Raw genomic sequence first — 25,524 nt, 5'->3', positions numbered from 1 at the left:
GCTAATAACAGAGTTAATAATGTATCTGTGAGAATATCCAATGGGCTTTTATGTACTGGCACAGCCAGAAGAGGACTGGCCACCCCACATAGCCTGGTTCCTCTCTAGGTTTCTTCCTAGGTTTTGGCCTTTCTAGGGAGTTTTTCCTAGCCACCGTGCTTCTACACCTGCATTGCTTGCTGTTTGGGGTTTTAGGCTGGGTTTCTGTACAGCACTTTGAGATATCAGCTGATGTACGAAGGGCTATATAAATACATTTGATTTGATTTGATTTTAGATAATTCTATATGTAATAATAATCGTTTTGTTTTAAAAAAATAACAATATTTTGGAGATGATTCCGTTTTCAAATAACGTAAAATGAGCGAGGAAAAAGGTTGTTCTTAAACATGGGGTGAGACGTTGTTACTAGTTAGTAAATAAAGACAGTTTGTTATTCATTTCTGTTTTTAGATGGAGAGAAACAAAAACGCAGTCGAGGCCGGCACGAGTAATGAACCAGCATCTGTAGCATCACAGCTTGCACTGCTATGCATTGTCTTAGACCGTTGCGCCACTCATGCGCTGTACAACCTGACCGGTCAGGAGTGGGCTACAGTACAACAGTAAGAGCAAAATAATCCTAACAAAAGAAAATTATAACTTTAGTGTAACAACAGTTTTAATAAGTAATACTGAAGTTGTGCACAATTCCGTTTCTATTTAGATTAATGTTGCCCATTCATTCAGTTAGGCACAGTAGGACCCAAAAGCATAATCAGTGCTCTAACTCCTCCTTGCACTGCTTCTACACCTGCATCGCTTGCTGTTTGGGGTTTTAGGCTGGGTTTCTGTACAGCACTTTGAGATATCAGCTGATGTAAGAAGAGCTATATAAATACATTTGATTTGATTTGAAGTGGTGACGCAGGGTACCGTACTAAACCACAAATCACCTCTAAGTCCTGCAGCATAATTGCAAAAATGTCTAAAAACCTGTTTTAGTAATGTTAGCCATTATGGGGTATTGTGTGTAGATTGATGTGGGGAAAAAAATGGTTAATCAATTTTAGAATAAGGCTGTAATGTAACAAAATGTGGAAAAAGTCCAGGGGTCTGAATACTTTTCGAGTGCACTGTACATCAGTAGATATATTAGAGTGAGCCAGAATTCTGTATTTAAATAAATATGTGGTGTGTGTATATACAAAGTACAAATAATATTACAATGAGCTATGTCTGGGAAACAGGAAGTGTGTGTGTGTACACTACCTGCCAAAAGTTTTAAAACACCTACTCATTCAAGGGTTTTTCTTTATTTTGAAAGTGTCTGCATTTGTTGCTGGCATGTCATGCCTAAGTTTGCTAATCTTGCCAATGAAAAACGTATTTAAGTAATTAGCAATATCAGTGGGTTTTGTGATGAATGAGCCATCTGATTCAATGAATGATGGTGTTGTGTTTGCCTTTTTTCCCCAAACATTAATTTAAGGTGCTCCAAAGCTTACTCTCATTCTTTATATAATTTCTTTGATTCATAGTATAGTTTCAATTCCTCATCAATCCACTGGGATTTAACAGTTTTTAGTCATTTTCTTGGTGCAGGCTTATTAGTAACTGGAATAAATCAAATCACATGTATTTATAAAGCCCTTCTTACATCAGCTGATGTCACAAAGTGCTGTACAGAAACCCAGCCTAAAACTCCAAACAGCAAGCAATGCTGGTGTAGAAGCACGGTGGCTAGGAAAAACTCCCTAGAAAGGAAAAAAACTAGGAAGAAACCTAGGGAGGAACCAGGCTTTGAGGGGTGGCCAGTCCTCTTCTGGCTGTGCCGAGTGGAGATTATAACAGAACATGGTCAAGATATTCAAATGTTCATAAATGATCAGCATGGTCATATAATAATAATCACAGTAGTTGTCGAGGTTGCAACAGGTCAGCACCTCAGGAGTAAATGTAATTTGGCTTTTCATAGCCGATCATTAATAGTATCTCTACCGCTCCTGCTGTCTCTAGAGAGTTGAAAACGGCAGGACTGGGACAGGTGGCACGTCCAGTGAACAGGTCAGGGTTCCATAGCCCCAGGCAGTTGAAACTGGAGCAGCAGCACGGCCAGGTGGACTGGGGACAGCAAGGAGTCATCATGTCAGGTAGTCCTGAGGCATGGTCTTAAGGCTCAGGTCCCCCAAGACATAGAAAGAGAGAATTAGAGAGAGCATACTTAAATTCACACAGGACACCGAAGAAATACTCCAGATATAACAGACTAACCCTAGCCCCCAGACACAAACTACTGCAGAATAAATACTGGAGGCTGAGACAGGAGGGGTCAGGAGACACTGTGGCCCCATCCGATGATACCCCCGGACAGGGCCAAACAGGCAGGTTATAACCCCACCCACTTTGCCAAAGCACAGCCCCCACACCACTAGAGGGATATCTTCAACCACCAACTTACCATCCTGAGACAAGGCCGAGTATAGCCCACAAAGATCTCCGCCATGGCACAACCCAAAGGGGGGAGCGAACCCAGACAGGAAGATCACGTCAGTGACTCAACCCACTCAAGTGACGCACCCCTCCTGGGGACGGCATGGAAGAGCACCAGTAAGCCAGTGACTCAGCCCCTGTAATAGGGTTAGAGGCAGAGAATCCCAGTGGAGAGAGGGAAACCGGCTAGGCAGAGACAGCAAGGGCGGTTCGTTGCTCCAGTGCCTTTCCATTCACCTTCACACTCCTGGGCCAGACTACAGTCAATTATAGGACCTACCGAAGAGATGCGTCTTCAATAAAGACTTAAAGGTTGAGACAAAGTCTTTGTCTCTCACATGGGTAGGCAGACCATTCCATAAAAATGTGTCAAGTGGAGAATCTGGTTGCTCCCCATTACACACTACAGACCAACAAATATTATTTACATAAACAACATAGGAATCACTACAAAACTTATGTATGACCTCTTATACACTATATTGGGCCCAGCCTTTGGAACTTTGGTTTTCCTAGATATTGCTACTATATTATGATCACTACATCTGATGAATTTGGATACTGCTTTAAAGCAAATTTCTGCAGCATTAGTAAAGATTTGATCAATACATGTTGAGTTCATTCATGTGCAGTTTGTAACTACCCTGGTAGGTTGACTGATAACCTGAACCAGATTGCAGGCACGGGTTACAGTTTTAAGCTTTTTCTTGAGTGGGCCAATTGATGAAAGCCAATCAATATTGAAATCATCCAGAAAATATACACCTCTGTTGATATCTCATACATTATCAAGCATTTCACACATGTTATCCAGATATTGACTGTTAGCACTTGGTGGTCTATAGCAGCTTCCCAAAACATTGGGCTTTAGGTGAGGCTGATGAACCTATAGCCATATTACTTCAACATTATTTAACATGATATCTTCTCTAAGCTTTACAGGAATGTGGTTTTGAATATAAACAGCAACACCTCCACCATTGGCGTTACTGTATTTTCTGTAGATGTAACAACCGTGTATTGCTACCACTATCATCAAAGGTATTATCTGAGTGAGTTTCAGAGATTGTCAGAATGTTACTAGCAAATGATTGATTTGATGAACCTTGTTTCTTAAGCTACATATGTTAATGTGGGCTATTTTTAGCACTTCTGGGATGTATGGTTGTTTTCATTGCTTTACTGGGAAGCTTAGCAGAAGTAGACATGCTCATGTTATTTATGTTAGTGGAGGGTGAGCTGCACACAATGGACTTCATGCTAGGGCACACCGACTCAGTTCTAACAGTATAACTGGTTCAAAGGCACATGATTACTCCATACAAAAGCTGTAAAATCAGCAGAGGCATTCAGGGCAGTTAGATGGAAATATATTAGGTTACCTACATTGTGTCTACCATTGCCCCTGGGATAATGTACATTTGCTGAAGCATTATGACAACTCAGCGACACAATGGTAGGGATGAACTGGGTTTGGGTCATTGGTATGTCATTGTCTCAACACAGCTGTATAATCCTGTGAAAGGATCCTGGAACCTAAAATATTTGGGTAGATCCCATCCTCTTTTTAAAACAAGCTTTGTTTCCAGAAGGTATCAAAATTGCCTATAAATGTTACCTCAACAGAGCTGCAATAGTCAAGTAGCCAGTTATGAAGGGCTAAAGGTCTGCTGAAACGTTCAATGCCACAATTTAGAGATGGCACAGGGCCAGATATTATGGGCCTTTGTTGGTGTCAAGCAGAGACCCAATCAGTTCTTTAAAATCCATCTTCAACTGTTCTGAGTTGACCTTCATAATGTCATTGAATACCACATGAACTATGATAGACTCACTTTCCTGATGCAGGTTTAAAATGTTTAGTGGATGGAGAAATCCGCCCATTCCTAACCCTCAAACTAATCGCGGAACCTTTCACGGGCCCACAAGAAGCAGGATGGCTTGCTCTCGCAGATACTATAGTCTGCCTTTGATTTCCACAACTTGGGACATAGTACCAGCGCTGATTGGAACAATCCTCTTGCTGTTCTCCGTCTACTCCACAACAAGATGGAGGAGGAGATGCAAATGGAGATTACTTCCTTGGCAGACAAGTTCCAGGTAGCACAGGCCATTCGGACAGGGACAGTTGACAAGGCAAAGACATCCATCAAGCCCGAGTGGCGTCCAGCCACAGGAGTTGAGAACAGGAAAGTTCCAATTTGCGTTTTCCCTATAAGTTCACGCAGAATTGAAATTTGCTTGCTCAGGATAGCAACCTCATTCCTGTAATCCTCGGCAAGCAAAAAATTGCAGCATTAAACTCCGGATTGTCAATAGCGTCCCGGATAAGAGCGTAACAAACACAGCTTCTACAGCGCTGGAAACATTTGTAAGCTATTCCAGGCAAAGCGGGCTCCATTGCAACCTAGCTAACTACCTGGCTGGGTAACTAGCTAGCCGGCTAGTTGGTAAACATCCTGTCCAAACCAGCAGGTTTTGTCACAAACACTTATGAACAAAATAAAACTTCAGAAACGACATGCCGTAAGAACAGGTCAAGGCGCAGGATGTATCCAAGTTTGTGACAGAAACGAGCTTGCAGGGCACTATGGTGTTAAAAGCTGAGCTAGAGTCGATGAACATCATTCTCACGTAGGTATTCCTCTTGTCCAGGTGGTTAGCTAGGTGCAATGGCGATTGCATCATCCGTGGATCTGTTGGGGTGGTATGCAAATTGAAGTGAGTTAAGGGTGTTGTATGTATAGTTAAGGTGATATGGTCCTTGACTTTCAAAGTACTTCATGATCACAGAAGTGAGTGCTACCGAGCCGGCAGCTTTGCTTGGGTTAACACACTTGAACGTCCTACTCACGTTGGCTCCAGAGATCGGGAGCCCGCAGTCCTCGTGAGCAGCGGGGGCAATGACGGTGACTCGGTGTTGTTTTCCTCGAAGCGGGCAAAAAAAAGTGTTTTGCCTCTTTGATTGTCTTGCGGAGGTCGTAGGTGGTCTGTTTGTATTGGTATGTTTCCAGTTACCTTGCCGTGGTTAAATGCGTGTGGTTCGCACTTTCAGTTTCTTTGGTAATGCTGCCATCTAGCTGTGGTTTTTGTTTTGGGTATGTTCTAATAGTCACTGTAGAAACAACATTCTCTATGCACTTTCTGATGAACCCAGAGACAGAGTCAGTGTATTCAGCGATGTTATTCTCAGAGGCGGCATGAACATATCCTAGTCTGCGTGATCAAAACATTTCTGTAGCATGGTTTCCGATTGGTCAGACCAACGTTAAACAGACATCCTTAAATTTCCTTTGTTAAAGTCCCCGGCTAAAACAAATGCGGTATATGCTTTTTCCAATTTGTTCAAAGTCCCATGTTATTCTTTGAATGCCAGCGTGGTGTCAGCTTGTGGGGAGATATACACAGCCGTGATCCAAACAGCTGTGAATTCTCTCAGGAGATAATGGGGTCGGCATTTATCGTAAGGTATTCCAGGTCATGGGAACAGAAACTCTTAAGGCGTTTGTGCGTTCTTACAATCACACAATGAGTTGTTGATCATGAAACATACTACTCCGCCTTTGTTTTTCCCCTGTCCTCGGATTGTACGGAAAACTTAGCAGGCACCTCCCCTGACATTCAAGTCTCTGTAAGGTATATTACATTAGTCACTCGTATCTCTCTGGTAGGAATTCCACACTCTGGACAATAAATGTTGCGAGCTCAGAGACTGCACATTAGCAAGTATTGGACTAGGAAGCGTAGGGTGGTTTACCCTTTTCCTTAATGGGTCTAGTACTCTAGCTCGCCTTTCCCTTGTCCAGAAGTGCTTTTCCATCATAGGAAATAATACTAGAAACTTTCTGATCAAATAACGTTAAAAAAAATCATACTAAAATAACCTAAGGACTGCAAAGTTGGTTGGGAGCTAGCAACAGAGCGACCAACATCGGCGACCTCTTGTTCACAGTGAATTGGGAGGGTGAGATTGAGATTACTTTTAGATACCGTATGGTGTAGGTTCTGTCCTCATCCTACTGACAATGGAGTGGAATGGCTATGTCACATTACAGTACAGGGATTGCACGTGGACTTCTCTCTATTACCAGCAGGGAGAAGTCTCTTTCTCCCCTTTCTCTACCTCACCCCCCCTCTATCCACCCACTTTTTCCCTCTCATACGGTCCCTCTGTCTCTCTGATAGCCAGTGTTGGCTTATACCAGAAAATATTGGTGGATCTGGGGTGTTTAAACACGCAGCCAAGCTTTCAGGAGCTGGCAAATCATCTGGCGACCCCAATCAACTGGCATCGAATGCAGCTAGCTAGTTTAGCCTACTCAAACACAAGGCTCAAACAGAGAGGGATGCTATGTTAGCTAGCTGGCTATGTCTATCCAACATTGGAACTCTTCCAAATCAAGGTGATTGATTGCCTTGTTTTCCCTGGCTGGCACAGTTTGTGTGTTTAGAGTTGTGTCCAGCCTCTCCTCCTCTCACATCCCACAGGGTCTCCTCATCAGAACGCCCTCACACACACAAAATTGAAATGTTGCCTCTAAACTTTGACACACCAGGAAAGCCGCAGGGCCTGGCTATTGGGTCTGGATTTGCTATTGTACCAGAAGCAGTCACAGTTGGCCATAAGTGTGAATTATTTATTGATTATAGTGCCAGAACCTGATCTTCAGATGTAGTTGCGTTCACTTACATATACAGTGTTTCTATGCCATTTTGCAGACGTTTTTATATAAAGCGACTTAGTCATGCTAGCTTACATTTTACGTATGGGTGGTCCCGGGAATCAAACCAACTACCCTGGCATTACATGTCCCATGCTCTACCAATCGAGCTACAAAGGACCACTTGTAAACATATTGAGTCTGTCAAAGCCCGTTAATCAAAGAGTATTAAGAGTGAATGGTAGAGCTTGAGCTGTCACTGGAATCGGGCTTCTAGGTACCCTGTGTTTTGTGTGTGCGCGCAAGGCCAAGCAGGTGTCGGGCTACAGTGCACAGGTGGGATGTGTTGAAAGTACAGTTCTGGGTGCCGAAGTGGAGTGGCCTGATTACAGTACAACAACAGGCAAGGCAAGGTGACCTGGAGCAGTTTATTTGCACACAGGGAGTTGTGGATTCTGGCTATTTTTCCTCTCTCGTTCATCACCCTTCTCAATCACCCTCTGTCCATTTCTCTTTCCCTTGTCTGCCCTCTCGCTCATTTTTTGCTCCATATCTGTCCCTCTGACACCCTCTCTCGCTCATGATGGATTGTTTCCATCTCTCTCTCTTCTTCTTTTGTCCCTTTCTGAAACAGACTATCCCTCTCCCTCCTCCTCTCTTTCCCTGTCCCATTCTCCTTACACTGGCATGCCTCTCTTCTTCTCTCCCGTGCGGTGTGCTTCAGAGAGGGCAGCCTTCCCTATCTCCTTGGAGCAGGCGTGAGAGACCGGACACACTCTCCTCGACCCATGGTCCTTGGGAATAAACCTACCCAAATGTCATGCTGTTCTTAACCCAAAGTGAAATCAAACCCCAGACATCCTCCTCATTATCTTCCCTGAGCCACCACAGCGCACCGCACTACCAAATATTCATACCGAAAACTTTATCAAAGCCAATAACACAGATCTTTCTCCGCCTTCGTCTCTCCTCTTGCTCTGTCTGGAGCAGCAGGGGAGGGAAGAACGTGTGTCTCTCACTCATTCCATGTGAGGGAAAGAAAGGAGGAGGAAGAAGTTGTCCTGTTTCACTGAATTGGGACAGAGTAGGTTCTAAATATGCTGGGAAGAGAAGACAATGTGTCCTCGTCTCTTTTGATTCACTGTCGCCAGAGCCGAGTCTCAGTAGATAAGGTGACATTCACACTGGCTCTCCCTCGTGTGCTCTCTCGCTCTGTCTCTGTCGCTCTCTTTCTCACACACTTTTTCTTGTTCCACATATGAACATTTCCATACCTAACGTCACCAGTATTGCACACACCTTACACATCATAAGTCCTTGCTAGGGCTTTTCCATGGCAAATAAAGCTTGGGAAATAAATACATATGGTGTTTTTCTTCTCTCAATGGCAAAATTTAATTTCAATGGAGTTTGATGGCGCATGGCGCTACATTGATTGGCACCCAGTTGTGATGTTGGATCCAGCAGCGGGCAGAAGATCTAATTTAACCAGACAGACACATACTGAAGTAATTAGAGGCACTTTCGTGCTGACAGTGGAGAAGGGCCAATTATGTTTTGTTAGCCAGGCAGGCAGGGCAGGGTGCTAGCTATCAGGCTGCATTGTGTTGTGTAACCAGCCAGTATCTTTTAATTAGCAGCTGAGTAAGTCTGAGGGAAGAACCAACCAGAACCAGCACACAGCGAGCAGTAGTTATGGACAGAGCCAGGACTAGGATCTCACTGCCCCAGGGCTTTGCCTTTTACTTCGGCCGGTCGAGTACACACACACACACACACACACATACATACATACATACACAACTTTGATTGGAGATGCAGGCTGAATTAGATTGCGTCTCCCAGATGACCTTAAGCCAGTGGCTGTAACGGAGGAGACAATTGTTAATGCCCTCGTCATGCTCTCTCTAGCACTATCGCTTCCTCTCTCTAGCACTATCGCTCCCTCACTTCCTCTCTCTAGCGCTATCGCTCCCTCACTTCCTCTTTCTAGCTCTATCGCTCCCTCACTTCCTCTCTCTAGCTCTATCGCTCCCTCACTTCCTCTCTCTAGCTCTATCGCTCCCTCACTTCCTCTCTCTAGCTCTATTGCTCCCTCACTTCCTCTCTCTAGCTCCCTCACTTCCTCTCTCTAGCTCTATTGCTCCCTCTCTCTCTCTCGATCACTTCCTCTCTCTAGCTCTCGCTCCCTCACTTCCTCTCTCTCTCACTCCTCAGTATGCTCATTCTGAGAGAGAAGCCTTCAGATTTTCTTGCACTCTTTAAACTAGAAAAGGCCCACGGTGCAGATCTGTCTGTCATTAATATGCCTTCTTTCCCCGCTCCTTTTCTCTCCTACGCTCATCCCTCTCACTCTCTCTCTTTCCTTCTCTCTATCCTAGCCACAGCTGCCAAAGTTCCCAGTGGCCCCCGTTGTCTCTGTCCCCCCTCCGTTGGCTTCCAGAGCACCTGTGTACCCTGCTGATCAAAGACCCCCTGACGCCAATGCCTTCAAAAGCAAAGAGCCCCCCTCTTCCTCCCTCCTGCTACCCACCTCCTCATCCTCCTCTACCTCCAGAAGACCGGAGAAGGAGCGGGACAGAGCGAAAGGAGACAGAGACAAGAAGAAGAAGAAACACAAGAAGAGGTCACCGGCGAGATCGCGGTCTCGCTCCAAGTCGCGGTCCAAAACCAAAACCAGCGCCTACAAAACAGTCCGCGGGTCTAGGTGAGTGGTCCAACCCCTATCCACAAAATAAACTCTCTCTCTCATCACAACATGGCCTTTACAGTGGAATAGGTGTTGTCATTTGGCCTGAGGCTCAGACATTTAAACATAATTAATTAACAGTACCTGATGCCTCTACCGTGCCTACTGCCCAATAAAGAAGTGGCTTTCTGGCTGGCTGGCAGTATTCTTTTGCTGCGGCTTCACTATAGTGTGTCGGCTTCCCCTCTCTGTTTCCCGATGCCTCCACACACTCTCCAAGTTTTTCATCTCAATTGTTTTCTCCCCCTCCTCACTCTTTTTGGAAATCACGACCAGTTTGTCATTATCAGCGGGTGGAGTTGCTGTAATTATGCCAGCCTCGTGTCATTCTGACAAGCCTTAATGTAATTTCTCTGAGATTTAATCGTTTCTGCCCGAGGTTTTAAATCACTTACAGTATGTGAATTAAAGGGCTTAGAAGGGGGCCTCTGCTGAGCCTTGTGTCAGAGATTTCACTCCTCTAATGTGCAAGCATGCCAAATTTCATCCCTTAATCTTCTTTTTTTTTCTCCTCGACCGAGAAAGTCAAATAAAATACAGAAATCCTGGTTGCGGGAGAGTGAAATGGATCCCTGATCATGACCAGTCACAGAATCAGTCAGCGTTTTGATTTGTGTTGAGAGGCTGGAAGAGGTTATGAGCTTCGAACCTTTTACAGCGTAAAAAAAATATCAATCCCCAGCATCTTCCTTCCTAATCCTGAGAATGATGTCTTGGGAATGGAGCCTTCCTGCAGGTGGCTAGCTGGCTGCATATATGTTTTGTGTATCCCAAGTAGCACCCTGGGAAAAAGTTGTGCACTGTTTAGGGAATAGGGCCCTGGTCAAAAGTAGTGCACTATATAGGGAATAGGGTGTCCTTTGAGAGGCAGCCTGTCTGTCTGGGTCTCGGGGGTGACAACTGAGTTAAGCTGGCAGCTCACTCTCCTCGTGTCCTTTCTCCCCCTCCTCTCCAGCTCTGTTAGTGACACGCTGAGTGCTGTCAGATACTGAAAGGATTACACACACACGCACGCATGTCTCTGACCCTGTCATAACTGTCCATCACACTCATACAGAGAGAGAGAGGATATTGGTGTCATGCTGCTCGACACCATTAGCCCGTAGCAGTCCAATGGACCTCTCTCTCGCTCTCTCTCTCTCTCCCCCCTTCCTTCCTTGTGGTTAATGAGGACCCTGGCTGTGACACGGGGGGAGTTTCCCCCCTCGTTAACTCGTCAACTGCTCGTCATTAACTGGCCTACTACTTTCCCACCATCTCCCTTTCTCTCTCTCTTCCCCGCCTCCCTCCTACCCCTCCCTCCTCCTCTCTGTCCATCATCTGCATCCTATCTTAGTCTCAAGGTCAACTCTGTCCTGTCAACCCTCTGATATTGTCTGTAGTCATTGACAGGTCTGTCCTGCCCCCATGCTTAGCCCCTGCTCCCTTGCTCCACCTCTGGGGGTTTAATTGGGGCCCTTTGCCCCGGGGGAAGTCTAAGATCATTACTAGTGGAGTGTAGAGGCTCCCGTGGGCCCATGAAGGGCCAGGATGGGGTTAACAACATCCATACAGGACAGATGATAAGGTAGGATATTTGGGGATGGATGGGAAAGAGCAGCCACTACGAGTCCTAAGGATGCGTCCCAAATGACACCCTATTCCCTATAGGCCCTGATCAAAAGTAGTGCACTATAAAGGGTAGTGCCGTTTGGGGTATAGTCTCGATGTGGACAGAACTCATCCAATTTGCTCTTTAAAGTGTCTCTTTGATGGAGGTTTGGAGTCATTGATCATATGCTCTGGTACTCTGCTCAGGCTAAGTGTATGTAGATTTTCCCCTGAATTTTAAATGACCCTCTACCCCTTCCTCTGACAACTTCCTTTTTGCTCACTTTGTGACCTCTTCAGCCCCTATTGCAGAGGATGACCTCTCTGTTTGTGTTTATCCTCGGGCCAAATTGGCTTTCGTCCAGCGGTCCACTGTGTCCCCGGCTGCAAAGTACTTTTTAAACGGCTCCATTAGATCACGTTTTCATCTGTGTGTGGCCAGTTTGTGTGTGTGCATTAAATATGTTTCTCTGTGGCTCAGTGAGAGTGGATCCAGACATGCACATACGCTAGTGCTCTTAAATAAACGCTAATTTGTAGCTGGTTGGTGGGGGGTGGGGGTTGGAGGGGGTTGCCTTTAAATCAGGGGAAATGTGATTGTTTTTGTTATTATTGTGTGAGTCATTTGGTGTGGTTGTTGCTCTTGGCAGTGGGATGTGAAACGGCTGAATCACCATGGTACTGGCGTAATGGCTGTCCTGTATTATAAAGAGGGAGAGAGAGGAGCCTGTGATTTAACCACTCTGTAGACACTCGGGTTGCGCCTCAAATTGCAACCTATTCCTTATATAGTGCAGTACTTTTGACCAGAGCTTTGTGCACTCGATAAGGAATAACAGACCATTTAGAACACAGCCACTGACATTTACATAGTGGCCTCTTGTCCTCCCTTAATATGTCCAATCTAATGGAGAGTGATCTTAACTGGAGCAACAGAGTGTAACAAGTACAATTTAACTTAGTTTTTTAACCAAATCTGTATTTTGGATGTTATAGAAGTTACCGGACACTTTTTTGCGGGTGCGATTTGGTTTTGAGAAACGTAACCCACCAGCGATAGACTTCCTCATGCTCATTCTGCAGTTTCAGGGGCACAGATAAAATATGAACAAACGCTCCAACAACACCCAGCCACTACTTCTCTGCGTAGCCCACGCATGTGCACACAAAAAAAATATCACTTGCGTCCAACAAAATAGAATATTATAACGTTGTGGATGAAGATCAGAATGACACAATGTCGTGTGTACAACGTCTAGAGACCTGCATCGTTGCCGTTTCTAAAAGGATGTATTTGGGTGTTTTTGGAACCTTTGTCAATGCTTTATCTGTGCCCCTGCAACTGCAGAACAAGCTTGTGGAAGTCTATCGATGGTGGGGTACGTTTCTCAAAACCAAGTGAAATCACAGAAAATTGACCGGACACTTCCATAACATGCTATTTACTACCAAAACACAGATGTGGTTAACCCTTTAGACCGGAATAGAATTCCAGAATGCTGCTGTAGATTGTCTTGAAAATGATCAGTAATCTCATTTTGTCACACATTTAAAACAGACAGACATAACTCAAAAACGTAATTTGTAGTTTTAAAGAACACAACCTCAATAGAAATAACACTAATTTTGTCTTCCATTGTCTAAAGACACTATCAAAAAACAATTAACACTCAACACAACAAAAAACCCTAGAATACATTTGACTAAATGATTTACTCAGAATGTACCAAGTATAAAATATTATACTTATAAATATTATTTACATTAAAATAAAAATGTTTTCCAAAATGTGAACAGAGGACTATATTCAGAAAGTATTTCAAAACCCACACAAAGTAGGCTATGTAAAAATCCAAACAGCTATTCAGAAACTATTTCAAAATGTAGATTGAGAGACAAAAAATGTAGAAATAGTAACCTGCATTGACAATAATTCACTGAATGCAACAAGTATTAGAGTCATATAGAGAAGGTACAAACACAACTGTTAGAGACAATTTTCCCATATTTCACACTGCCACTTTAGTGTTTGCATTTAGCCTACAATATCTCATGGTACTGCTGGAAGCACGTCACTTTTCTTGCCTGTGCCTGACAGACTAACTAGTAATAGCAAGCAGCTTGGGTGATTTCCATATGAATTATATCGGTAGAAACAAGACAAAACAACCAACAGCCTAACAAGGCAACTATTTCCATGAGACACAGAGCAATCATTCAAGCTTCACCTCTGATGTGCTTGCCAAGTGATCATGACAGGACTTGCTAATCGGACAGCTATTCCCCAAGTTTCACAGCATCTAACATCGACAACACCAAACATATCTGCTCTTTACTTATTTCACTCACCTCGACATCATCGCTTTTCAAAGTGCAAGGACGTGTCTGAATCCGTATCACCAACCACTATACTATAGATACTATAGATATACTATAGATACAGCCTCTGTCACAGTGAAAACGTGTTCTGCTTCGGCGCCTTCATTTTGACTAATGAAGTTTTTAAAAATCTAATGATATTCTGTTTCCTGTTTCTGGTTGATGATAACAGCTACGTGAATACGACAGCAGGTTGTTTGCAAGTTCACTTTGCGATATAGAAACATATAGTATTGTTTGAAAAACAAGGCCGTTCGCGAGCTATATATATATATATATATATATATATATATATATATATATATATATATATATAATTTTTTTATATATATATATAATTTTTTTATATATTTTTTTTTTAAACATTTTTTTAACGCCAGTTGATGGCCGCTATGGGTTCTGAAGAGTAAACAAGTGAAAAGTGGTAAACTCTACTTAATAAGTGGAGAACTGTTTCAAAATATTTTTTTCTTTGCTCTCCATCTCAATATAGTAACTATGAGCACACCCATGAACAGTACTCTGATTGGTAATAATACTGAGAGGTGGGTAGAGCAGTTGAGGTCAGAGTACAGGGCATGGGGGCAGTTAGGTGGCCAGGGAATAGGCTGGGGCGTGGAAGGTCAGCCCCAGAGACCAGCTGCTGGTTAAAGCAGCAGATTGTCAAAAATTGGCAATTTCCCTCCGATTGAGTATTTCACACCCTCCATCTCTCCTCAGTGGTCTCAGTGCTTCACCACTAGAGAAAAGCTAGTTTGGCCTCAGGCACTGGGGAAAATACTGCATATTTCAGTTTATGTTGCTTTGAGTTTTCCTCTCCGTCCTTCCATCTGTGTTCCCTCTTCCCACCTCTCCCTCTTTCTTTCTCTCTCACTCCCCCCCTTCTCTTCTCCCCCCTGTCTCTCTCTCCCTCCTTCCATCTCTGTGTTCATCTCTCATTCCCTGTGTCTGTCTGCAGGTCTCGTTCCAGGTCCCCTGGGAGGAAGAACAGGGGGGACAGCAGGGCTCGCTCGTCTGAGAGGAGGGGTAAGGAGAGGGAGCGCTACGGCCCTGCCGCCTGTCGCCTTGGCAACAACCTCACTCTGGCCAGGAGGCACCCCAGATCCAGGTAGATAGGGCTGGGAACCTTGGAAACAGTCATAAAGGGGGAACAGTGGGACAATGCTGTGAGAGAACTACATTTCTCTATTCAATGTAGCAGTTTGAGCTCCAGCAGCTCAGTGACTGTCTGTTTTGTGTCTCAATCCATTACTTCCAGAAAGGGTTTGGGCAGTTTCACCGTGTCTCTCTCTCTCTATCCCTCTCTCCCTGTGCTCCAGGTCCCCTCATGAGAAGAGGAAGAGTAAGAGTTCTAGGGGCCAGCTCCAGAACAAGGGCTCCTCCTGTTCTCCCTCCACATCCCCCGGCAGAGCCAAGAAGTCCCCAAGCGCTTCCCCTCCCACAAGCCCCACCTCCAGCCTCTCCAGGTAAAGCACCCTACCTCACCTGGCTGTTTATTAGGGCTGTCCCCAACTTTAAAAAATCTTGATCGACCATGGGTCGTCTGTTCTTTCGACCAATCGATTGGTCTACATTTTGAAATATGTATTTTTCCATATATTAACACATCCGATGTGTTTTAATCAAATCAACTACATGACATGACCAAATGTATGTGGACATCTGCTCGTCTAATACCTCATTCCAAAATCATGGGCATTAATATGGAGTTGGTCCTGCCTTTGCTGCTATAATAGCCTCCACTCTTTTGGTAAGAATTTCCACCAGATGTTGGAACATTGCTGCAGGCACTTGCTTCCATTTTGTCACAACAGTAGTAATGATGTCAGGGACTGGTTAGGCCTGGCTCGCAGTCAGCGTTCCAATTCATCTTAAAGGTGTTCAATGGGGTTGAGGTCAGGGCTCTGTGCAGGCCAGTCAAGTTCTTCCACACCGATCTCGACAAACCATTTCTGTATGGACCTCGCTTTGTGCACAGGGGCATTGTCATGCTGAAACAGGAAAGAGCCTTCCCCAAACTGTTGCCACAAAGTTGGAAGCACAGAATTGTCTAGAATGTCATTGTATGCTGTAGCATTGAGATTTCCCTTCACTGGAACTAAGGGGCCTAGCCTAAACCATGAAAAACAGCCCCAGACCATTATTCCTCCTCCACCAAACTTTACAGTTGACACTATGCATTGGGGCAGGTAGCATTCTCCTGGCATCTGCCAAACCCAGATTTGTCCGTCGGACTGCCAGATGGTGACGCGTGATTCATCACTCCAGAGAACACATTGTCCACATACTTTTGTATATTGTGTATATTCACTGAGCTTGTCTGATGCTTTAAGCACACTGTTTGATTAAATAATTAAGACACACAAATGACTAGTGGGAGTCCAACCAGCTATTGATTTGATTGTGCAAGTTCCGGGATCAGACTTGCTGTGTTTAAAAAAATAAAAGACAGCAAGTGACTGACTAGCACCCATTGTGTCTCTCTCCTCCCTGCTACGGCACCACCACAGAACATCAAAGTGTGAATCTGCAACATAATTATAGCCATTTCTGACTGAAAAGTTCTGTTACTGAAATCCCTCATTTGTTTAGGGGAAACGTTCCCTCAACCCTTGCTCTCTTTACGTGACACATGTATGCATCACATGCACGTGACCTATTCGCACGGGACTAGTACTACTAGACAGCGTTGGCTATGTAATTATTACTCCAAAATATATATTAGCAATCTGAGGTATGTCGTAATTTCCTCCCAGCCTTCAGATGTGAGATAAACCACATCAAGTGTAACTGGACTGTTTAAGTCTATGGATGAAAAGGTAAACTTATCATTTCCAAACATTTAGGTCAGTTGTATGCAGCTTTGTGGTCTATTAACTGAAAGGGTTGCATTAAATGGGCTCTATTTTTTGCTGAAGCATTTGGCAATATTCAATTAATATGCAATAAACATACAGTACCAGTCAAAAGTTTGGACACACCAACTCATTCAACGGTTTTCCTTTATTTTTACTATTTTCTACATTGTAGAATAGTAGTGAAGACGTCAAAACTGTGAAATAACACAAATGGAATCATGTTGTAACCAAAAAAGTGTTAAACAAATCAAAATAGATTTTATATTTCAGATTTTTCAAAGTAGCCACACTTTGCCTTAATGACAGCTTTGCACACTCTTGGCATTCTCTCAACCAGCTTCATGAGGAATGCTTTTCCAACAGTCTTGAAGGAGTTCCCACATATGCTGAGCACTTGTTGGCTGCTTTTCCTTCACTCTGTGGTCCAACTCATCCCAAACCATTTTAATTGGGTTGAGGTCGGGTGATTGAGGAGACCAGGTCAACTGATGCAGCAGCATCATTCTCCCTCTTGGTCAAATAGCCCTTACGCAGCCTGGTGGTGTGTTTTGGGTCATTGTCCTGTTGAAAAACAAATGATAGTCCCATAGTCCCACATAGTCCCGCAAACCAGATGGGATGGCATATCGCTGCAGAATTCTGTGGTAGCCATGCTGGTTAAGTGTGCCTTGAATTCTAAATAAATCACAGACCGTGTCAACAGCAAAGCACCATCACACCACCTCATCTGTGCCTCATGGTGGGAACCACATGATAATCTGTGTACCTACTCTGCTTCTCACAAAGACACAGCAGTTGGATCCAAAAATCTCAAATTTGGACTCATCAGACCAAAGGACAGATTTCCACCAGTCTAATGCCCATTGCTGATGTTTCTTGACCCAAGCAAGTCTCTTCTTATTATTGGTGTCCTTTAGTAGTGGTTTATTTGCAGAAATTCGACCATGAAGGCCTGATTCACGTAGTCTTCTCTGAACAGTTGATGTTGAGATGTGTATTTTACTTGAACTCTGTGAAACATTTATTTGGTCTGAAATCTGAGGTGCAGTTAACTATAATGAACTTGTCCTCTGCAGCAGAGGTAACTCAGGGTCTTCTTTTCCTGTGGCGTTTCTCATAAGAGCCAGTTTCATCATAGCGCTTGATGGTTTTTGCGACTGCACTTGAAGAAACTTTGAAAGTTCTTGACATTTTCTGGATTGACTGGCCTTCATGTCTTAAAGTAATGATGGCCTGTCATTTCTCTCTGCTCATTTGAGCTGTTTTTGCCATATTATGGACTTAGTCTTTTACCAAATAGGGCTATCTTCTGTATACCACCCCTACCTTTTCACAACCACAACTGATTGGCTCAAACACATTAAGAAGGAAAGAAATTCTACAGATTGACTTTTCACAAGGCACACCTGTTAATTCAAATGCATTCCAGGTGACTACCTCATGAAGCTGGTTGAGAAAACGCCAAGAGTGCCTTTTTTTTTTTTATTATTATTTTTTTTACTTTTTTGCTTACTACATGATTCCATATGTGTTATTTCAGAATGTTGATCACTTCACTATTGTTCTACAATGTAAAAAATAATGAAAAACCCTGGAATGAGTTGGTGTCCAAACCTTTGGCTGGTACGATATATATTTGCTACTGCTCGACAAAAAAATAATCTTGGTCGACCAACAGCCTATCAACCAAACAATCAACCAGTTGAATAAATGGGGTCAGCCCTATATCCATTATCTTGTCTACACACTTTTTATCTGATTTTATTAATTTACATTTACACTGAAAACGTTTTACATAAAACATAGAAAAACACAAATGCAAGTGAAATGCTCTCACTGCGGAGCCCTGACCACCTGCCAACATGGCTGGTGAAATAAACATCTTATTCACCATTGCCAAAATGTACCCACAGGTGACAGGTGTTAACATGAGGCCCTGTCTCCATCCCTCCCAGCCACTAAACTCCCTCTCACTTTATTCTCGCTCTCTTTTCTCTCTATCTCCCTCTCTCTCTATTAACCCTTCTAACTCTTTTTCTCTCCCCCTCTCTCTCCCCCCAACCCCTGTCTCCCTCCGTCTGTCTCCCCCCTCTCTCCCTGTCTGTCTCTCCCCCCTCCCTCCCCGTCTGTCTCCTCGTCTGTCTGTCTCTCTCTCTCTCTACCTGTGTCTCTCTCTCGCTCTCTCCCTCTCTCTTTAGGGACGGCTCACAGGAGAAAGATAGTTCCCTCAGCCAATGTCTCCTCCATGCAGTCCAAAATCACTCAGGTACCTCTTCTTCACTGTCTCACTGTACAGTGCCTTCGGAAAGTATTCAGACCCCTTGACTTTTTCCACATTTTGTTATGTTACAGCCTTAATCTAAAAATGTATTACTTTTTTTTTTTTCCTCAGCAATCTACACATAATACCCCATAAAGACAAAGCTAAAACAGGTTTGTAGAAACATAGGCAAATGTATTAAAAATAAAACAAAGAAATACCTTATTTACGTAAGTATTGATTGGACATGATTTGGAAAGGCACACACGTGTCTATATAAGGTCCCACAGTTGACAGTGCATGTCAGAGCAAAAACCAAGCCATGAGGTCGAAAGAATTGTCTGTAGAGCTCCGAGACAGGATTGTGTCGAGGCACAGATCTGGGGAAGGGTGTCAAAAAATGTCTGCAGCATTGAAGGTCCCCAAGAAAGATTCTCTGGTCTGATGAAACCAGTATTTAACTTTTTGGCCTGAATGCCAAGCGTCACATCTGGAGGAAACCTGACACCATCCCTACAGTGAAGCATGGTGGTGCCAGCATCATGCTCTGGGGATGTTTTTCAGTGGCAGGGACTGGGAGACTAGTCCTGATCGAGGCAAAGATGAACGGAGCAAAGTACCGAGAGATCCTTGATGAAGGTTCACCTTCCAACAGGACAATGACCCTAAGCACACAGCCAAGACAAGTCTCAATGTCATTGAGTGGCCCACCTAGATCCCAGACTTGAACCCAATCGAACATCTCTGAAGAGACCTAGAAATAGCTGTGTGGCAATGCTCTCCATCCAATCTGACAGAGCTTGAGATGATCTTCAGAGAAGAATGGGAGAAACTCCCCAAATACAGGTGTGCCAAGCTTGTAATGTCATGCCCAAGAAGACTCGATGCTGTCAAAGGTGCTTCAGCAAAGTACTGAGTAAAGGGTCTGAATACTTATGTTAATGTGATATTTCAGGGGGGGGGGGGTTTCTTTGTCATTATGGGGAATTGTGTGTAGATTGATGAGGGGAAAAACTATTTAATCAGTTTTAAAATAAGGCTGTAACCTAACAAAATGTGGAAAAAGTTAAGGGGTCTGAATACTTTCCGAATGCACTGTATGTATATTAACATGGGCCCATATTCACAAAGTATGACAGAGTATGAGTTCTGATCTAGGATGAGGACTCCCCTGTCCATATAATCTTATATGCTACCTGTCCCAGACCTGCTGTTTTCAACTCTAGAGACAGCCGGAGCGGTAGAGATACTCTTAATGATCGGCTATGAAAAGCCAACTGACATTTACTCCTGAGGTGCTGACCTGTTGCACCCTCGACAACTACTGTGATTATTATTATTTGACCATGCTGGTCATTTATGAACATTTTAACATCTTGGCCATGTTCTGTTATAATCTCCACCCGGCACAGCCAGAAGAGGACTGGCCACCCCTCATAGCCTGGTTCCTCTCTAGGGTTCTTCCTAGGTTTTGTCCTTTCTAGGGAGTTTTTCCTAGCCACCGTGCTTCTACACCTGCATTGCTTACTGTTTGGGGTTTTAGGCTGGGTTTCTGTACAGCACTTTGAGATATCAGCTGATGTAAGAAGGGCCATATAAATAAATTTGATTTGATATTCATTAGGATCTTAAAGGTAGAACTGATCCTAGATCAGCATTCCTATTCTGAGACACTTTGTGAATACAGGCCCAGATGTCCTAGCATGTATTCCATAAAGCACATTACAGTAGGGTGTTGTACAGGTACTCCATATCTCTCATTATGACATGTGCACAAAGCACAGCAGTTCAGAATCAGCTCATTGTTAGCTGGGATGTACACAGGGACTGTGGTTCCAAGGATAGTCGGCCCTTGTGGCAGCAGCATTATACAGAACACACAGCTCAGAGATTTCAGTACACTCATCCCAGCACAGATTACATCATTTCTATCTTCGATCTCTGTGGGCTCAGAGCAGCTGATCTCTGAACTCAGGTCAGATTTTACATTTAACATTCCTCCTCTGTGTTCAGTAATGTGCACATAGGCGTTTTATTTGTTGTGTTTATTTCCCTGTTCTGGTGTTTCTGGCTCTCTCATCTCTCTCGTGACTTTATGTGCGCAGCAGCAGCTGACAGCTGAGGAGAGCTAGTTTACATTACAGAGGCTTTCATCTCCAGAAGAGAGAAAAAGAGGATCAACTCTTCCCCGAAAGTCCTGACTTTAACATATTACGCAATCACCCCCTCTACTAGTCACTCCTCTGGTAAGCTGTTGGGTTGGAGAGAGAGAGGTTCTCGTCTAGGGTAGGATCACACTGCCTGTTCACCAACAGGGCTATGAGTCAGGAATAGGGAGGTTGTTATATGAGATCTATGAGGGAAGCCATAATGTAAAGTAGACCATTAGAGAGAGAGATTGGAGTTGTAAAACCATACGTTTGAAATAACTTAAAAGCTTAAATCACAGCTGGGGGTTTACACCCAATGCGTTTCAACTTAATGTTAAAAACGCTGCTTCCTCAGGCGGCATCTTTTAACTACCTCAAACCTGTTGTAAATTCATATGTAATCTTTCCGTTTGCTCTATGGTTTATTTGATGTCTTACTTTCAGGTTTTGATAGCATTCATTCTCCAATTACTCGAATGTCTTTCTTGGCATATATCACAAAGCCATACCTTAACAGGGCACCTTTAGAAGCCCCTGTCCTCTCTCCATTTGATGTTCTGTATCTGTCCTGAGTCTGATAAAGAGCCCCATCTGCTAGCCCTCTGACTACAACCAGACCCCTTTATGAAGCCAGCCAGTTGGCCCAGGATGAGCACCTTCATAGGGGTTCAGAGAGAGAAGAGGAGAGACTTACCTGGAACAGACTTGGGCTGAGGCAGAGAGGCCTGTGTAGTATGGAAACCAGCCCACCGTCAAAGATCAAGACATTCACAGATAGAGCAAGCCGTAGGGAGTAGAGAATGGGGTAGGTTGTAGAAAGAGAAGGCGGGAATGGGGGGGGTTCAGAAAAAGGGAGAATGAGAGATTGGCTTAGGTCATATGAATAGAGTGTGATTTAGGGAAAGAGGGGGTCAGGGAAAGAGGTGAGGAAGGGGGAAAGGAGGGCATGAGAGAGAGTGATTGAATCCTTCACCCGGCCCTGCTCTGTACAGGCCATGAGTGTGTCACAAATGTCTATGGGTTCTGGTCAAAAGTAGTGTACTTTCTACAAAATAGGGTGCCATTTGAGACTCAACCCATGAGGAAGATCCAAGGTATACACCCAGCCATCTCTGAATGAATAGACCATTACCCCGCTATGCAGATATTCTGATTCAGACATACAGTATATAGTCCCTGGCCACTTAATGAACTTTAAAGCCAGCCCCATCAGCGTAAAGATTTGATTCATGATGATGCACTCAGAGAAATCTAATGCACTTTTTTCATTAGAATTAGCATTTTGGCCTGAGTTTTGAGCTTTGTTTTTCCTTCATTACGGGGGCTGGCTGACAGATGACGAATGGCTGGGGGTTGGGTTGTGTTTTTAGGGGAGAGAGGGAGAGGGCACGGACCGTTCCCTGTTCCCTCACTGGCAGGGTATTATTCTGGTCTGCAGTCAGGAGTTTGAGCTGCAAAGAGGGTTTTGTTGGAGCATCACGCACAGGGAGACTAGTAGAGAAGACAGACCGACCGACAGACGAACACTAACAGTGATGGACTGACTGACAGAGCTGGACAGACAGACAGAATTAGAGGGGTCTAACATACAGACCTGTAGAGATGGACAGACAGACAGAATTAGAGGAGTCTAACATACAGACCTGTAGAGATGGACAGACAGACAGAATTAGAGGAGTCTAACATACAGACCTGTAGAGATGGACAGACAGACAGAATTAGAGGAGACTAACATACAGACCTGTAGAGATGGACAGACAGACAGAATTAGAGGATACTAACATACAGACCTGTAGAGATTGACAGACAGACAGAATTAGAGGATACTAACATACAGACCTGTAGAGATGTACAGACAGACAGAATGTGACATGGATCGAGGATAGAACCTTTACATGTGCGATTCAATGGAGTGGCCTTGGTAAAGAATTGAAACTGAAGACACTGTCAGCATCCTTTCTACTCTTCCTCTTTTTCTTTCCCATGGCTCTAAAATCCAGGCCACTCATCCTCCTCTCATCCTGGATACTGTATTGTGACCTCTTGTTTTCTGCCCCCCCACATCTCCTCATCCTCTTGCCAGTCTCCTCCAGGGGCTTGCCTCGTCTGCCTTCTCTCCTACTGCTCTCCTTTCCCCCTCTCACTCACTCACTCATCCCCAGGCTCATTATGAACTTTCCTCCTCTCACTCACTCATCCCCAGGCTCATGATGAACTTTCCTCCTCTCACTCACTCATCCCCAGGCTCATGATGAACTTTCATCCTCTCACTCACTCATCCCCAGGCTCATGATGAACTTTCCTCCTCTCGCTCACTCATCCCCAGGCTCATGATGAACTTTCCTCCTCTCGCTCACTCATCCCCAGGCTCATGATGAACTTTTCTCCTCTCGCTCACTCATCCCCAGGCTCATGATGAACTTTCCTCCTCTCACTCACTCATCCCCAGGCTCATGATGAACTTTCCTCCTCTCGCTCACTCATCCCCAGGCTCATGATGAACTTTCCTCCTCTCACTCACTCATCACCAGGCTCATGATGAACTTTCCTCTCTCTCACTCACTCATCCCCAGGCTCATGATGAACTTTCCTCCTCTCTCTCACTCATCCCCAGACTCACGAACATTCCTCCTCTCTCACTCATCCCCAGGCTCATGATCAACTTTCCTCCTCTCTCACTCATCCCCAGGCTCATGATCAACTTTCCTCCTCTCTCACTCATCCCCAGGCTCATGATCAACTTTCCTCCTCTCTCACTCATCCCCAGGCTCATGATGAACTTTCCTCTCTCTCACTCATCCCCAGGCTCATGATGAACTTCCCTCCTCTCTCTCACTCATCCCCAGACTCATGATGATCTTTCCTCCTCTCTCTCGCTCACTCATCCCCAGGCTCATGATCAACTTTCCTCCTCTCACTCACTCATCCCCAGGCTCATGATCAACTTTCCTCCTCTCACTCACTCATCCCCAGGCTCATGATGAAATTTCCTCCTCTCTCTCACTCATTCTGCTTATGGAGCATGTTCATTCATTCTCCCTGCTCTCATAAATGAATGAAATCAAATCACGTGGGCCGAATACAACAGTGAAATGCTTACTTACAGGCTCTAACCAATAGTGCAAAAAGTATTAGGTGAACAATAGGTAGGTAAAGAAATAAAACAGTAAAAAGACTATATATAAGTCTATATACAGTAGCGATGCTATTAAAGTAGTGAGGATACATACAGACACCAGGTAGTCAGGTTGATTGAGGTAGTATGTACATGTAGATACAGTGGGGCAAAAAAAGTATTTAGTCAGCCACCAATTGTGCAAGTTCTCCCACTTAAAAAGATGAGAGGCCTGTAATTTTCATCATAGGTACATCTCAATACTTTGTTATATACCCTGTGTTGGCAATGACAGAGGTCAAACGTTTTCTGTAAGTCTTCACACACTATTACTGGTATTTTTGCCCATTCCTCCATGCAGATCTCATCTAGAGCAGTGATGTTTTGGGGCTGTTGCTGGGCAACACAGACTTTCAACTCCCTCCAAAGATTTTCTATGGGGTTGAGATCTGGAGACTGACTAGGCCACTCCAGGACCTTGAAATGCTTCTTACGAAGCCACTCCTTCGTTGCCCGGGCAGTGTGTTTGGGATCATTGTCATGCTGAAAGACCCAGCCACATTTCATCTTCAATGCCCTTGCTGATGGAAGGAGGTTTTCACTCAAAATCTTACAATACATGGTCCCATTCATTCTTTCCTTTACACGAATCAGTCATCCTGGTCCCTTTGCAGAAAAACAGCCCCAAAGCATGATGTTTCCACCCCCATGCTTCACAGTGGGTATGGTGTTCTTTGGATGCAACTCAGCATTCTTTGTCCTCCAAACACAACGAGTTGAGTTTTTACCAAAAAGTTATATTTTGGTTTCATCTGACCATATGACATTCTCCCAATCTCCTTCTGGATCATCCAAATGCTCTCTAGCAAACTTCAGACGGGCCTGGACATGTACTAGCTTAAGCAGGGGGACACGTCTGGCACTGCAGGATTTGAGTCCCTGGCGGCGTAATGTGTTACTGATGGTAGGCTTTGTTACTTTGGTCCCAGCTCTCTGCAGGTCATTCACTAGGTCCCCCCGTGTGGTTCTGGGATTTTTGCTCACCGTTCTTGTGATCATTTTGACCCCACGGGGTGAGATCTTGCGTGGAGCCCCAGATCGAGGGAGATTATCAGTGATCTTGTATGTCTTCCATTTCCTAATAATTGCTCCCACAGTTGATTTCTTCAAACCAAGCTGCTTACCTATTGCAGATTCAGTCTTCAGTGTCCTTTGACAGCTCTTTGGTCTTGGCCATAGTGGAGTTTGGAGTGTGACTGTTTGAGGTTGTGGACAGGTGTCTTTTATACT

At 44.3% G+C, this 25,524-nt stretch overlaps 1 protein-coding gene across 11 annotated transcripts in view; it reads left to right on the top strand.

Moving 5' to 3' along the window:
- Positions 1-25,524, top strand: part of LOC110522882 (splicing factor, suppressor of white-apricot homolog) — a 173,900-nt gene that overhangs the window by 109,849 nt on the left and 38,527 nt on the right. For all 11 annotated transcript variants that reach the window (XM_090234359.1, XM_090234360.1, XM_090234362.1 and 8 more), the window contains exons 14-17: positions 9,515-9,840; positions 14,810-14,959; positions 15,171-15,317; positions 18,908-18,975. In XM_090234359.1, coding sequence (XP_090090485.1) covers positions 9,515-9,840; positions 14,810-14,959; positions 15,171-15,317; positions 18,908-18,975 — 691 coding nt within the window. The remainder of the gene's footprint in view (positions 1-9,514; positions 9,841-14,809; positions 14,960-15,170; positions 15,318-18,907; positions 18,976-25,524) is intronic.

Source organism: Oncorhynchus mykiss, chromosome 5, assembly GCF_057628025.1.
Source record: "Oncorhynchus mykiss isolate SJ-2025 chromosome 5, ASM5762802v1, whole genome shotgun sequence".
Lineage (NCBI taxonomy): Eukaryota > Metazoa > Chordata > Actinopteri > Salmoniformes > Salmonidae > Oncorhynchus > Oncorhynchus mykiss.
The sequence above is the reverse complement of the archived record's forward strand: the minus strand, read 5'-3'. Positions and strand labels throughout refer to the sequence as shown.